The sequence below is a fragment of the Diabrotica undecimpunctata genome, chromosome 9, assembly GCF_040954645.1.
Source record: "Diabrotica undecimpunctata isolate CICGRU chromosome 9, icDiaUnde3, whole genome shotgun sequence".
NCBI lineage: Eukaryota > Metazoa > Arthropoda > Insecta > Coleoptera > Chrysomelidae > Diabrotica > Diabrotica undecimpunctata.
The window spans coordinates 23,300,882-23,316,448 of NC_092811.1; the positions used below are offsets into that span (position 1 = coordinate 23,300,882).

Consider the following 15,567-nt stretch of genomic DNA (forward strand, 5'->3'; position numbering starts at 1 on the left):
TATTAAAGAAAAACTAAAAAACATACAAACATTCGCTAACTTTTATACTTCTGAAAAAATAATTGATAAACAAAAACCTGAAGAATAAAGTAAAACCTTTTATAATTAAGCGACTTACACTGCATAAAATTTCCATAAAAGCGTTTTGCTATAATATTATAAGGTTTAAATATGCGATTTTTGTCGAATTTTTTGTTTTTGATAACGTCACATTACATAATTTACGTAAAGTCGGTTCCTATCTAACCACCAATTTATCAATTTTGAAAACTGTAAAAATATAAAAGGCGTACAATGTGAAATTTGTAGGTAATATTGTATCACAGTACTACTTGTGTTAATAAAATGAAGAATACTTTGGTAGCTTTGTGCATTTGTTTAACAATTTTTAACAGTAAAGCTTCTTTAATTCTTCGTGATGCTGGAAAAGGTAATATATATTTATATTTTTAATAAAATATTTAGTTTCTCTAATTACTTTAACATAATTTGACAATGACTCTAATTTTTTATAAAATTCATCTTTTACTTCTTCTTCTTTTTCTTCTGTTGGGGCATGTATATTTATCAGCGATATCATGTTCTCTTTTCCTTTAATTCTAATTGCTCACATTCTTTGGATTTTACTACGAATCGTTTTACCTGCTCCACGTCTTCATGTTCCAGAAAACCCACTCCAAAATTCCTATTATCGCCTCCACTTGTATAAAAATGGGCTACTCTTTTCGATGTTTTTTCCAGTTAAATATGTTTTCTGTATTGCTATGATGTGTAGTTTATATTTTTTAAGTTCTTCTATTAGGTTAATTAATGCTCCCTCCTCGTATACTCCTCGTACATTCCATGTCGCAATATTTAGGTACATATTCTTATTTGTTATTTTGCTATTTATGTTCCAACTCATTTTCCTGTTCATCGCTAGGGTCCGTTGGTATAATGGCTCATCTTTTTCTTTTTCCACTACGATATGCCGTTTTTTGGGTCAATATTTCTAGAATTTTCTCGTTTGAAAGTACCATTTCCGGTCCATACCTATTTTATGCCATTTACAGTTAGTTTTTTGTACCCTATCTTCACATTTTTTCCTTCTTATTCTTCTTCTTCTTCTTCGGCTTTTCCCATTATGAGTTCGCCGTTTTCGTAGTCCACAGCACTCTATTCTCCCAGTCACCTTCTCTGAGGTCTCTATCTATCATAGCATTTCCGACGTATGTTTTCCATCTTGTAGCAGGTCTTCCTCTCCGTCTTCTTCCCGGCGGGTCCCAATTTAATATTCTTTTCGGCCACCTATGCTCTGGCATTCTTTGTACATGCCCGTACCACTGCAGGGCTCTGTTTTCCAACTTTTTTGTAATTAAGCATTTTACTTCCATTTTGTTCCATATTTCCTCCGTTCTTATTCTATCCGCTCTTGTGATTTGTAGACATCTTCTCATAGAGTCCATTTCAACTGTTCTTATTTTGTTTCGTATTGTTGTCATTGGCCATACTTCCGCTCCATATAGGGTAATATTCATCACTATGCTTTGACAGATCCTCTTTTTGATTTCTTTGGTTGGAGTGTTGTTCCATATCACTCCATGAAGTGCTCTTGTGACTTGTTTTCCCCGTGCTATTTTCATTTCTATATCTTTCATACAAGTACCATCTCGGCTAATCATTGTTCCTAAATACTTAAAAGCCTTACAACTCTTAATAGTCTCTTCTTCTAAACTTAAGTTCAAATCTGCAACCTCGGGTCCAATACATAAGTATTCGGTCTTGCACATATTTATCTTGAGTTTCCAAAGTTCATATTCTTCCTTTAATTTCCTTATCATATATTCCATATCCTCCCTGTCTTGTGCAAAAATGACATTTTTTCCTTCAGCTCTTAATTCCTTGCCTTGATTTACGATTTCTACCTCATGTGTCTTTCTTTTTCGGTCAGGTCATCGTTGATGAAGATTTTTTCTCCAGTAAGAAATCTAAGTTTGCTTTTTTCTTTCATTACCTTAATTTTTTCGCCATAATCCTTCATTTGTACCAGACATATATTGTTTTTTAGCTTCATTGCAGATTCTATTTCGACATCCTCTTTTAGGTGCTTTTGTATAAAATCTTTTACGTTATTTTTTAAGAGTGTTTCATCTGTTGCGTTTATTGATAGACCCGTAATTATTGTTATTTCTTTTCATCTGTTTTTCAATTCTTTCTACTTTGTTTTCAACCTGGGTTAATTTGTTTTTTATTTCTTTCAATTCTTGATTTATCCTTAGCTAGCTCTTCTCTTCCTTCTTTTGCTTCTTCTTCTTCTTCTTTTTATGTAGACGTTCCATCATTTTCGTGGTCTTCCTACTGATCGTCTTCCTATTGAGGAACCGTCCCTTGCCATCTTTAGGTGTTTCTTTTAAGTGTTTTCATCTCAGCTGTTTCTTACATTCCTTTTGTCCTCTCTGTGTCAGGTCTTGTTTTTGCCGCGTATGTTATTATTAGTCTGATGACTGTTTTGTAATTTCTGCCTTTCATTTTTTTCCCGATATTTTTATTTCTTCATATTGTTTCTTTCAGGCAGCCTGCTTCTCTGTACTTGATTTTCCACTTCAGTTTCGAGCTTCCGGAGCTATAATGTAATGCCCAGATATTTAAACTCCATCACTTGTTCTATTATCTGACGTTTCAGCTCCAATTTACATATTAGTCAATTTGCTGTTATAACAATGCATTTTGCCTTTCTGCGGAAATTAACATGTTAAATTTTCTGGCGGTTATATTAAATTGGTGCAACATATGTTGTAAATCATCTTCACTTTAAGAGAGTAGTCGTCTGCATGGCAAATAATTTTAAGTTGTTTTTCTACCATTTGGTATCCTTTTTTAGTTCTTACTTTTTTATTATTTCGTCCATAATGAGGTTGAATATTCGAGGACTCTACTTTTACTTTTATTGTGTACTCTCCGCTTTTTAAGCATGATAATGGGGTAGTATGATTATGGGTTTAATTTTGCTCTTACAACGTTCTTTGTCTTTGATACCAAAGAAACCTAGCCTATATTATTCGGTTTAGGATAAATACACTACTTACATACAAGTAAGATAAATACAAGTTCTTAATTTCGCTTGTGTATAATCTGAGACTTATAGTATCTGGTGATTTTATGTTCCTTATATGTCCTTCTCTTGCTATTATTTATATCTTTTACAAGGGAAGTAAAAAGCATGCGAATATTTCACCAACGCTCTATAAAATTTAAAATGTTTTCATTATTTAATTAAGAAATAATTAAATGTACTATTTGTTTCAGATACTAATTTAGCAGAACAGTCAGATCACAGTCTTAAACTAGAGACTTTTGAAAATAGTCAATATTATATTGGATTTACATTTGAAGTAAGTTATTTTCGTAAAACATATATTAATATCTCTTTCATGGAAGCCATTTGTTGTAAAATAGTAGTACTGTAAGCAGTAGTGTTTTAGCATATCTTTGATTTGTATTAGCTTGTATTGGTTTAGTGGATGAGTACTATTAGTTTGGGTAGTCATTCAGTAGTTTTCAAAAAGTGTTGCCCTTATGCGATATAATGCCTTGCAGCCTTGCATGATTGTCTTAGGTTCTCTACTACAGAATCTGCAACTTAATCCCTTTGAATTTAACTACCGCAAGTCCTGTTGACTAGAATATATATTTTGCCATGTCGTGTATATGTTTCCAGTTATGTTTTCTGTGTATCTAGGCATTTTTCTGTCGGAGACGATGCTGATTGGTACTTAAACGGCAGGATATGGATTACAATATTTAATAGCTAATTGTCTTCTTAATTGCATTTGATTTTTTATGCAACCCATACCAGTGTAACACTGTTATATTCTGCCAGCTTGTCGAGTTTCTCTTGGCATTTCCCTCTAGCCTAGATTCTACCTTCAGAGCTTATAAATGATCTCGTCACTACTTAGCTGTCTGTGCATAGATCGATTCATTTCATTTCGAAGGCCTTCATGCTAGTTTCTCTTGTACAGTGAAAACTGCAGAATCTCTGCTCGAAATAAAAAGATATTTGAAAAAGTTTAAATTTCTACCACTACCGCATATTTCTTCAACCGATCCTTCTGCAATTTTAGATCCGTCCTTGTATCAGATATAACCAGCCAGTCTGAACCGATTGTTTTCTCTGTCCTATTTCTCTTGTGAACAGATGTCCACCTATAAAGGTATTTTAGGCCTTTGTTAGGATACCATACGGTCAGAAAGTATCATCTATTTGGTATCCCTAATTTTATTTTATATGATGTTACTATGCCCTGATCTAACCTGTTAGTTGCTCAGATTTTCTTGCAGTCTATAGTATTTCATTGTCGCCTTTCCACTTATTTTTATAAATAAAGCAGGAAGGTCCAACATAGTCTCCTTATTTGTCAATGGTGTACTTGTCACAGTGCCTGTGATTTCGATGTTAGCAAGTTTTCGAACTTGTTTTGTTTGAGAATATCACTTAGATGAATTAATCATTTTAATTTTCTTCTTCTGATAAATTTGATGATTTGAAACTTCTGGAAGCTTACATAAGCCCTACATTTAAAGTCTGTTTTGTAACTACATTCAGCGTCTGTTAAATTATATCTTTGACTATACTGTTTAATATCCCGTGAGCTAAGATGACCAGGCTATCCGCAACCTTTAGTAAAAGATGCCTACGGTTTTATACGGCATCTTATCATCTGTCATCGGCCTTATGGTCATACTTGCATATTTTATTAGCACTTGATCTGATTAGATCAGGTCTAAAACGGACATCATACGCTGTAAGTTAATTTTTTGTATCTTAAAAAAATTTACTTCCTAATTTAATTACCTAATATTTTCTTTTTTTAGGGAACATGGTTTCAAGCTTTGCAATACTGTAAACTACTCAATATGGACTTAGTTAGTATCGAGACTGAAGCAGAAAATGATTTTCTTTATGAGAAGATGAAGTTGTTATGTAAGGATTGTGAGTTTAAATAAAACATAACTTCCACAATGGTTTCTAGGGTGTGCCATCTTAATGTATTCGAAAAATGTGTCTAAAATTTTTATCTTACGGCACAATATTCTTCAAATATTGCATAAAACGTTAGGATGTGTGCACAAACTCAGGTCCACTATAGTGAAAAGGTCGAGGTTCTTCGAGATCGTTTCTTAAAATCAAAGCGTCAAGATAAACTTGGTTTAAACTAAAAACTAAAAAATTAAATTTAATCTCTTTCTTCTCTTTAAAAATCTGATCTATTTTTTAGGTTTTTGTTAAGTTTAATGTTCTCTTTGCATTTCTTTTCTCTGGTCCAAAATTTTGTTATTCTTATTACTTATTCTTATTATCAAAATTTTGTTATTCCGCTTATTACCCAACAAAATTTATTCATCTGGTAAAATTCAAACATTCCTTGTTCCTGTCTGTTATTTTGATTTTGTCGCAGATTCTAATAAAGATCCATTCACTTATTTGAACTCTTGCCTTTTGGTTCATTAGAAGCTCCCATTTATTAACATATACTCACTATTTTTTCTTGCTCTATCAACTGTGTTTTTTAATCTTATTTATAGAATTTTCGAGAATGTTATGTGCAGTTGCTTTTGTTGGGGCGTAAATTGGAAAGTAATTATTGTTTGTTTTTTTTTGCAGTACAACAAGTATAATTTTTAAGCTTATTTTTCTTCTTTCTTGTTCTTCGTCTTTAGTCTATTTGTCTCCTAAATAAAAGCCTTCAAATGAGTTGTTTCCACTTTTGCTTTGATGCCGTCTCACCATTCTATTTGTGGTCTTCCTCTACTACGACTGTCCTCGCGTGGTCTTCAATATATTATAATGTTTTTCGTCCATATTTCGTTGTTGTATCATGCCAGATATCCTACCAAGCCCTATTTCCTTTGCGTAATTCTTCAAATTACATCTATTACCTTTGTCCTGAATCGCACGTACTTATTTTGTATATGTTCTCTCAGAGAAACTCCTTACGTAGCTCTTTCGATGGCTCTCTGCTTTATTATTAATCTATTGACTGATAACTCTGTAAGTGTCACGATCTCCATTCCATAGATTATAGCTGGTAGAATACAACTGTTGAATACCCTTTTCTTTAAATTTATTCGTATCTTTTTGTTTTTCAACACAAGACTGAGTCTTCTCACTGCTGCTCAAGTCAATCGAATTCTTTTAGTTATCACTGCCCTTTGATTCTGTTTGTTTAGTTTGATTGTGTGGCCTAGGTATATAATACTCTTCGGCATTTGCGGTCTTACTTCCATGTAAGTTTATTGTGATATTTTAATTTGACATCACTTTTGTTTTATTTAAATTCTTGTGTGGAACCCTTAAGTGGTACGGTAAAATAAAGTTATGTAAATTGTCTAGTGGGGTCTCCGCGAATATTGACTTGCTAAAGAATAGCATTTTGCCTTCACAAAATTAAAATACATATTTACTGTATAGTCGAAATCTCTGCATCTCTCTAGCATAACCTAAATACTAAATTGAGCGTTTCTGGATTCAAAATTATTTCGGAACCCAAACTGTGTCTTGCTAAGTGGCTTTTTTATTTTTTTATACATCTTTTAGTGTAAAATTTGCAGAAATAATTTTAAAAAATGGCTTATCAAGCTGATGGTCAGCACATCTTTTCCAATATGCTTTTTTACGTATTGTCACATAAGTATAATATAATTTCCGTTTAGGTAGTTTGAAAAAGGTATTCAGTGTACATAGATTATATTTTTTGCAAAAATCTGTGAAATAATTTCCTTTTCTATTTTTATTGCCCAGTAGTCCAGTCTGGTTAAACAAAAGGTCGAAAAATTTTTCGCAAATATCTGAGGCTTTTAAGACATAAGTGGGGGTTACTAGATGACGAATAGATGAAAAAGTACTCGTATTTTTACCTTGGGTTTTTTTTAAACAATAATTTATCATCACAATTTGATTTTTTGTCTATAAATATTTTTCTTTATATTTTACATAAACAATATTTATAACATTTTTTTATATCAAGAATATATTTATTTTCCCGTTTTTTTAATTAAAATTGATAAATAATTTACGGAGATATTTGCAAAAAAAGCAGTTTTTAGCACTAATTTATAAATTTTAATTATTTTTTTATTAACAAAATAAAATGTTACATTTAAATGTTCAAAAATAAATTTGAACATCGAGGAATTACAGTCTTTTAAATTTTTGCGAAATTTCCCCCCGATCGATCAAATAGTTTAAAAGTTATTTAATTTATTTATCCCTGAGGCTAAATATTTAAACTATGAGACTTGCTCCATTAATGATGCTAGACACATTTATCAAATTTCATACGATTCTTTAAAACTTAAATTATCTCAGAAGTTAAATGCATATTGCGTTTTTATCGAATTTATTTACAAAATAAACATTTGAAAAAGGGGTATGTTTTTTACTTAAAAACAATGTTTTACTTATAAAAATTTAAAAGACGGTAATTCCTCGATGTTCAAATACACTAATAACATTTTATTTTGTTAATAAAAAAAATTAATAAAATTTATAATTAGAGACAAAAAATCAAATTGTGACATTAATTATTGTTTAAGAGAAGACGCAAGGTAAACATACGAGTACTTTTTCATCTATTCGTCATCTAGTGACCTTGAACTATTTCTTAAAAGCTTCAGATATCTGCGAAACATTTTGCAGTGAAATCGATGATTTTTGCCTATCTAGACTGGGCTACAGTCCAAAATCTCCAATGAAGTGACTTTTTTTGCATTTTTCTACCTTAGTATTAAGGTCACTCATCAAAATAATGAAATATCTAGTCTTGAGTCGGTCAGTAGCAATAATATCATGATCAATATATGCAGATATGTTAAACAGCTATGGGGAATTCGCTAGCCCTAAAATATTCTCTGAGTTGGCATAGAAATACCGATGTCGATTTGATACTGAAACAAATGAATATTAAAAGTCTGTAAAAATCGATTTAGTTCCTAATTTATAAGCATGTGAGTTATAACTAGTGATGATTTGCTTCTTTCCAACATTTGCTATATTAGTTTGAAATGTATCATTAGTTTTTTACAAAAATCTTATGCACATTTTTTAATTCTAGTTGGAGGCGATGATGAATATCGATTTTGGTCATCAGGAACCACCTTCTCTTACGACAAATGGGCATGGATGGGAACAGGTCAACCAATAAAATACTTCAATTGGATGCCAAAACAGCCCGACAATGTCAAGAATGATAAATGTCTTGAAATCAGGTATCACAAACACGATGGTCTTCTATGGAATGACGAAAATCAAAATAAGGACTTACACGTTATTTGTGAATCTAATATTTCAAAAACTGTATAATAAATGTTGTCCATTATTAGTTAGAATAAATAATTAAGATAATTACCTTGTACAATATTTGAATTTTGCACCTTTCCTTTTCTTCTTGTTTCTCACATGTCGCACATAGGTTTAGTCTTTACAACCAAAAATTAAATACAAAATAAAGATAAAAAGATATCAAATACAAGTTTAGAAACAAAATCGAAGTAAGTAACTACCGAAATCATAAAGTTAGTGACAGACACATAGAAATATGGGGAAAACAAATATAAATAAACGCAAAACAAAATGAGACGTATGCAAAGTCAACATGAGACGAATCAATTCAGAGAAATAGAAGAATATCTAAAAAGTATAATTGATAAGAAAAAGACAGATAATATTTGATTTCACGTATAGAGTCTCTGTATATTCGCTAATACGTCTTTCGTCCTACCAGAAATCATAAGAGTGAGTGGTACAGAATCTCTAAACGTGAAATCAGATATTTTCCTTTAAAAGTAGCAACTATAAAATGGCTTCCATATGGACGCTATAGCGACATCTGATAATAAATCGTAAAGTATAAATGAAAAGATTTCTATTGACGAAACCAAAATTCAGATTTTTGCTTTAATCTATGCTTTAATCACATCTTAACTGTCTTTTTCTTTTATTCGGTTTACTCTTTATAAGTACTAGAAACCAATTCGCCGATGATTTTTGCTTAGATATGTTGTGAAATGCAACTTTTCGATTTTCTAACTTCTAGCATGGTCTGTTTTGCTTTGCAGTTTATAGAAGGCACAGATTAAAGCAAAAATCTAAATTTTGGTTTCATCAATAGAAATCTTGGCTTTTCTACTTTGATGATTAATGATTGATAATTTTAATATGAATAACTAAGGACGTGAAAAATATTTAAAAAACTAAATATATATAATAATATTATTTATATCATTAGAATACAACAAACCGGCATATCTATGTTTCGTGGACCTTAAGAATGCATTTGACAGTGTCAAATTAAAAGACGTTATCCACTTACTGTACGCAAAAAAAATACCTCTAGGAATAATCAAACCGATCAAAAATATCTACCAAAGCAACAAAATAAAAGTAAAAGTAGAGGAAGAACTAACCGACCCTATTGAAGCTGGCAATGTGATAAGACAGGGAGATTCCCTGAGTTCTCTATTGTTTAACCTGATTATGGATGAATTAATAAAAAAAGTAAGAACTAAAAAATGATAACAAATGCGAAAAAAACAACTTAAAATTATCTTTATTATAATAAATAAACGTCAATAAACGTACTTTAACCTTTAAAATAATCTGCTATGCAGACGACGCAATACTACTCTTTCAAAGTGAAGTTGATTTACAACGTATGCTGCACCAATTTAATAAAACCGCCAGAAAATTTAACAATTTCCCAAAAAAAAAAAACAAAATGCATGGTTAGAACAGCAAATTTACTAAGATGTAAATTGAAACTGGAAGGTCAGATAATAAAACAAGTGATAGAGTTTAAATATCTAAGCATCGAAACTGCTAACTTTACGAAACTTTCTAACCTACGAAAAGTTCGAAACTGAAGTGAAAGATCAATTGAATAGAGCAAACAGAGCCGCAGGCTGCCTGAATGAAATAATATTCTTCTTCTAGTTCCATCATCGTTATCGATCGTTGAAAATCATGTTGGCTACCACATTCGCTATCGTGACTTTATTGACAGCAGCTCTAAATAACGATGTAGTTGATTTTCCATACCATTGCCTTAGATTTTTCAGCCATGATGTTCTTCTTCTACCAGGACCACGATTACCTTGGATCTTTCCCTGAATGATCAGATGTAAAAGATCATATTTTTCAGGGTGTCTCATAATGTAACCGAAGTATTCCAGCTTGCCTTTCTTTATTATATTAACCAGTTGTGTTGTTTGGTTCAGCCGTCTAAGGTCCTTCTCATTTCTAACTCTGTCGACCTCACCTCTGTCTGTATACTCACATCTCAAAGGCTGTCAAGCGTTTAAGGATAGCCTCAGTTAGAGTTCACGCTTCCACTCCATACAGCAGGACAGGAAAGATGTAGTAAGATGTCATTCGAACTCTAAGGTCAATGCTAAGGTCGTGACTGCAAAGTATGTTTCTTATTTTTACAAAGGCAGCTCGGGCTTGTTCTATTCGGCTTTTAATTTCTGCGGTTAGATCCCAGCTCTCATTGATATTACTGCTGAGATACACGAGTTTCTCTACTCTGTTCAGTGTGCCATTTCAGACTTTTATACCGTCATCCTGTATATAATTTTGTTTGCTAACTATCATATATTTAGTTTTCTTAACGTTGAGTTTTAATCCATACAGTTCAGATCATATTGAAACAATATGGAGAAATAAAATTATCGGGAAAGAAACGAAAGGCAGAATTTACAAAACAGTCATCAGACCAATAATGACATACACGGCAGAAACATGACCTGACATAGAGAGGACAAAAATAATGTTGAGAAATGTACAGATATACGACGTAGATGCAAGGTGAAGAACTGGGAAATAGAAGAGTCGAATGGAACGACCATGTTAGCCGAATGATACGACAAGAGACCGTTCCCCAATAGGAAGACGATCAGTAGGAAGACCACGAAAACGATGGAACGACAACTTACTGAACGCACATTGAAAAACAGACAGTCATGTCTATAGTAAAAGAAGAAGAAAAAGAATATTATTTATAATAAACGAAATATTTATTAACGATTATTTTATTACAAAAATTCCTACCACACTGGATTTAAAGTGGCTTCAAATAGTTATGACAGAAATGTCGTTAAACTAATAACAATAGTGGAAAAGGTAGCCACTGAAGTGATTGAAACACAAAAGTGTGAAAAAGCAAGGTCGGACTGGTACGATGAGAAATGTGCACAAGCCACGCAAAGAAAAAAATCAAGCATAAACAAGGATCCAAGGACGAAAAACAAGACAACTAGAGGAAGAATATAGGCAGCTGAGAAAAGACGAATAACAAATACTGAAAAAAAAATAAGAAGGGGCATATAGAAAACCAACTGAAAGAACTAGAAAAGTATAACGGACAAATAGAAACGAGAAAATTCTACAAGAAAGTTGCAGAAATGTTGAACAGTTACAATAATGGATTAAACTTTCTTAAAATAATTAATAAAACTTGGTGGGGATCAGATATTGAAGTAAGTTTATTATTTTATAAAGCTTATATACGATCTATTTTGGATTACGGAAGTGTTTTGTATGGATCAGCCAGTAATGCACTACTAAACAAAATCAAGGTTTTACAAAACTTAGCCTTACGACAATGAATCCACTCCAGTACAAGCTTTATATTTGAAAGCATTAGAACCTCCTTGAAATCGAAGACGAAATTGTTTGTCCAAAAAATTTTTAATAAAAGTAAACTTACTGAATCCATCTCTATACGAAAAGATAGTTGATTGCCATGATCTAATCAATAAATAGTGGCAAAAAAATCTCTCTTACATTGCGAAACGTATAATCAAAATATAGTACTTTTTGAAAATATAGATAAAATGAACTACATATTCAAAAACTACACGTACTTCTCTTTGACTTCACATACAGATATTATTGTATAAAATTATAGTGAAAACATATATTTAAATTTAAATATTGTTCTATCTATAACGATCAATTACAAAGAGTGAATAGCTCTATACTCTATACACAGATGCGTCTAAATCTTCAGATGGAACCGGATGCGTTTTTTTATACCATCCGGACATAATAGAAAAGAAATTTAAACTGAAACCAGAGACTTCGAATTATACAGCAGAGTATTGCTGTATAAATATATTTATGGAAATAAATGAAGCTTTATTATATGTAGCTGAAATTTATTTCGTCCATATTATAATTTTTTTTTATTATAATTTTGTCTGACTCCTTAGTGTTAAATTCTATTGGTAAATATGGACCCCCAAATTTACAAAACTTTCCATACATTTATAGAAATTAACATATAAAAAAATTTTTTAACCAAATGGATCGATTACATTTTCTCTGGATTAAAGCACATGCAGGATTTGAAGATAATGAATATGTCGACTTATTAGTCAAAGAAAGCATTTTTAACCGATACCGGTATTCTATATAAAGTAATGCTTTCTGATAGTAATCTCTTGAAAGTCAATATTGCTTTGGGAGTGGTGCTAAGAGTGAAAGGAATACTCTTTTGTGAATTAAAATACATACTCGTTAATTCAGCCAGATATTTCCAAATTTCCTTGATAAAAGTACGATGCGGGCACGCATGTTATCCAAAACACTTATTTAAAATACAGGTTTTGAATGATAATAAACTATTATTATTATATATCAACTGAGGGCAGAGGAGCGAGCTCCTATTATGCACAAGAATCAAAAAAAATATCTTTATAACACTAATGCCAGTTAAAGTCACAATTAAGTATATCATACAAAAATTGTGAACAAATAAATAAATAATGCGGTCCTAAAATAACAAATCCTATAAATAAAATAAAGTGCTATCAAGTTTATTTTTAAAGATGTTAACACTTTTTGCCTATATGGCGTCTTGATCCAAATTGTTCAAGATATTAAATATTCTATTTGCCAAAAAGTTCACCCTGGACCTTGCAGTAGTTTTTTCCGTCTTTAATTTGTAGCGATGGCATCTTAATCTTTCGTCTTGATTTAAAGTGAATATGGTGTTTAGGTTCCCAAAATTATGTTATAAAATACGGAAGGACATAATTAGGTCACCTCGAAGACGTCACTGCTCGTATGTCGTAAGATGAGTCATGGATAGTCTATCTTCATAGTTAGGTCTTACACGGCCGTATTCCAGTCTTGTGGCTTTACGCTGAATATTTTCAAGTATTATTTTATCGCAACTGAAATCTGGATTCACACTGGCCTGGAAAACTCAAGAATATGTCTAACGTATATTAAGTAAAGTTTAGTAACAGAGCTTAAAGATATACGTGTTAAACATTTACGGATCAAAAACAGTTTCGGGTTTGCACGTTTACACACTGAGAGTATGTGATCAGATGGATTTCAGTCACTATTAGTTATCATTTCGAGATCGTTGTGGGAATTTACCGAATTTAAGGGATGTCCATTAATAAAGTACGGTAGTGATGGGTGGGTTATTTTTGCCGATATGTAAAACAAAGCATTGTTCAATGAGAAGCGGAGGTAACCATTCTGAGGAACATTTGAATATTGCATCAAGATCGTGTTGAAGAACCTGTTGGTTAGTAGTTGGATTCATATAAAATTTCGTATCATCAGCGTAAATGGAAACCTTACTGGATACAATGGTCACTAATGTAGATACAAAAAAGTAGCGGTTCAAGTACTGATCCTTGTGGAACTTCACTCTTGACTGGCTTATCTAGTGAATGGTCTTTCCCAACACGAACCCCAAAGTATAAAGTATCTGTCGGATAGAAAATCTTAAAATCAAATGTTTAACTTTCCGCGGATACCATAGTGATCCAATTTAACTAGCAATCGACGTTTTGGAACACGGTCGAAAGCTTTGGAGAAGTCTAAGTAGACTACATCAAAAGGATGCCGATTGTTTAAAGATAATGATCAATCATTTACACAATGAAGTAAGTTTGTGATCGTTAAACGACTTTTGATAAAGCCAAAGCCATTGGTGAGGGATGACATTTTCTTGAAGAAGAAACTCAGACATAGCTTCCGAAATATTCGATTTCATGACCTTGGCGACAATAGGAACCAGGCTAATTGGACGATAATTATTGCAATTAGGTTTATTTTAATTTCTTGAATATAGAAAATCGAACCCAATTTCCAGGACAAGGAGAGAGAACCTTGATTAAAAGAAGCATTCATTATGAGAGATATAGGGATGGCTACATATTCTGCATATTGTTTGAGGAGTGATGAATTATTGCGTAGTTTCCATAAATTATGTTTAATTGCATCCGGTGTGAAAGATATATTATCAAAAGTTTTAGACAAATGTGGGCACATTATTTTGAGGAATGGTATCGTTATTTCCATCTGTAAAGACCTGAGAGAAGAATATTAAGAAACATTCCGAAGATTCGTTATTCGAAGAACATAAAGATCCGCCAATTTTTAAAGTAATGGTATGAGGAATAAAAGATAAAGATGTGCGAATGTACCGATAAACTTTTTTACTTCTACCACTTGCAATGACAGATTCTTTAAATTCTGTTCTTAACTTTAGCAACGATTGTTTGACTCGGTTAGAAAAATTACGGTGGGCGAGAAAATCATCAAGTAAGTTTATATGCTCGTTAAATCTTTGGCTTATAACGAATTAAATGGGTAGCTGAGAGGTTAATCCAAGGTTTTAGTTGATTTTTTGATAGCTGCCGTTCGGTTGTATAATCAGAAATTATGCTAAGTATGAAGAAAAGAGTCCCACATTGACGATGGATCAAAGTGATTAAGAAAAATAGATTGCTAGTTTAACTGAGATCTCTTCCTCGATGAGTACCTCTATCATCACGAAATATAGTAAACTTATCAATGTTTACAATAGTATCGGGAATAGACAAATTAAGACACGTGTCTGTTAGAAGAACAATATGAGGTTTTAAAAGTTGAACACTATTTATAAGTTCATTAAATTTGGACATAAGAGAGTTTAGATTCGTATACATAAGAAGCCAATCCTTAAATTTTGGTGCAATAAAATTATGCACCAAATTTTATTATCTTTGGACAGCCATTCACGTATTTGATCGTAAGTTCATTTTCTCCATTATTTTTACGAGTTAGTCTCAAGCTCATTACGAAGTTCCTTTAAACGAATTTGCTGCATAATAACAGAATAAGTTTCAGAAAATGTGTTTTCGAAAAGTTTACTTTTGTTACGAAGAATTTTTTGAGTGTGGTGTTCAGACCTCATTATCACTTTTATTATGCGGGAATAACGTTCATTTTGATTTGGTTTACCGACTCCCTAAATGTAAGCATTGTGGAGAATAAAGTGATTTAGATCATATATTTTTTGGTTGTACTAAAAATACAGTTTACTCATTCAAACTTATAGATAATTTAATTACTATTTAAATGGGAATAAGCCACAATTAAAGGTTAAAATACGTTTAATTAAAATTACTAATGTTTGTATTTTGAGAACGATTTCCAAAGTGGAAATTGAAACGTCAATAAACGTATTTTATCCTTTAATTTTGGCTTATTCCCATTTAAATAGTAATTAATTTAAAATGCCA

General features: G+C 31.8%; 1 protein-coding gene across 2 annotated transcripts; it reads left to right on the forward strand.

The window, feature by feature from the left end:
* The first annotated feature begins 263 nt into the window (after positions 1 to 263).
* On the forward strand, positions 264 to 8,386 carry LOC140451435 (perlucin-like). 2 transcript variants are annotated; one of them, XM_072545232.1, is made up of 4 exons: positions 264 to 430; positions 3,286 to 3,371; positions 4,855 to 4,972; positions 8,094 to 8,386. In XM_072545232.1, the coding sequence occupies exons 1-4, from the start codon at positions 346 to 348 to the stop codon at positions 8,339 to 8,341; spliced, it is 537 nt and encodes a 178-aa protein (XP_072401333.1). In that variant the 5' UTR covers positions 264 to 345; the 3' UTR covers positions 8,342 to 8,386. The 2 variants fall into 2 exon arrangements, with proteins under 2 accessions (XP_072401333.1, XP_072401334.1); XM_072545233.1 differs by having other exon boundaries at positions 283 to 430; positions 4,855 to 4,963.
* The last annotated feature ends 7,181 nt before the right edge of the window (positions 8,387 to 15,567 follow it).

Excerpts from the sequence above, each read along its gene's own strand:
- LOC140451435 (XM_072545232.1), top strand. The coding sequence starts at position 346 with ATGAAGAATACTTTGGTAGCTTTGTGCATTTGTTTAACAATTTTTAAC. Across the intron at positions 431-3,285 it reads TCTTCGTGATGCTGGAAAAG|ATACTAATTTAGCAGAACAG; the intron begins GTAATATATATT and ends TATTTGTTTCAG. Across the intron at positions 4,973-8,093 it reads GAAGTTGTTATGTAAGGATT|TTGGAGGCGATGATGAATAT; the intron begins GTGAGTTTAAAT and ends TTTTAATTCTAG.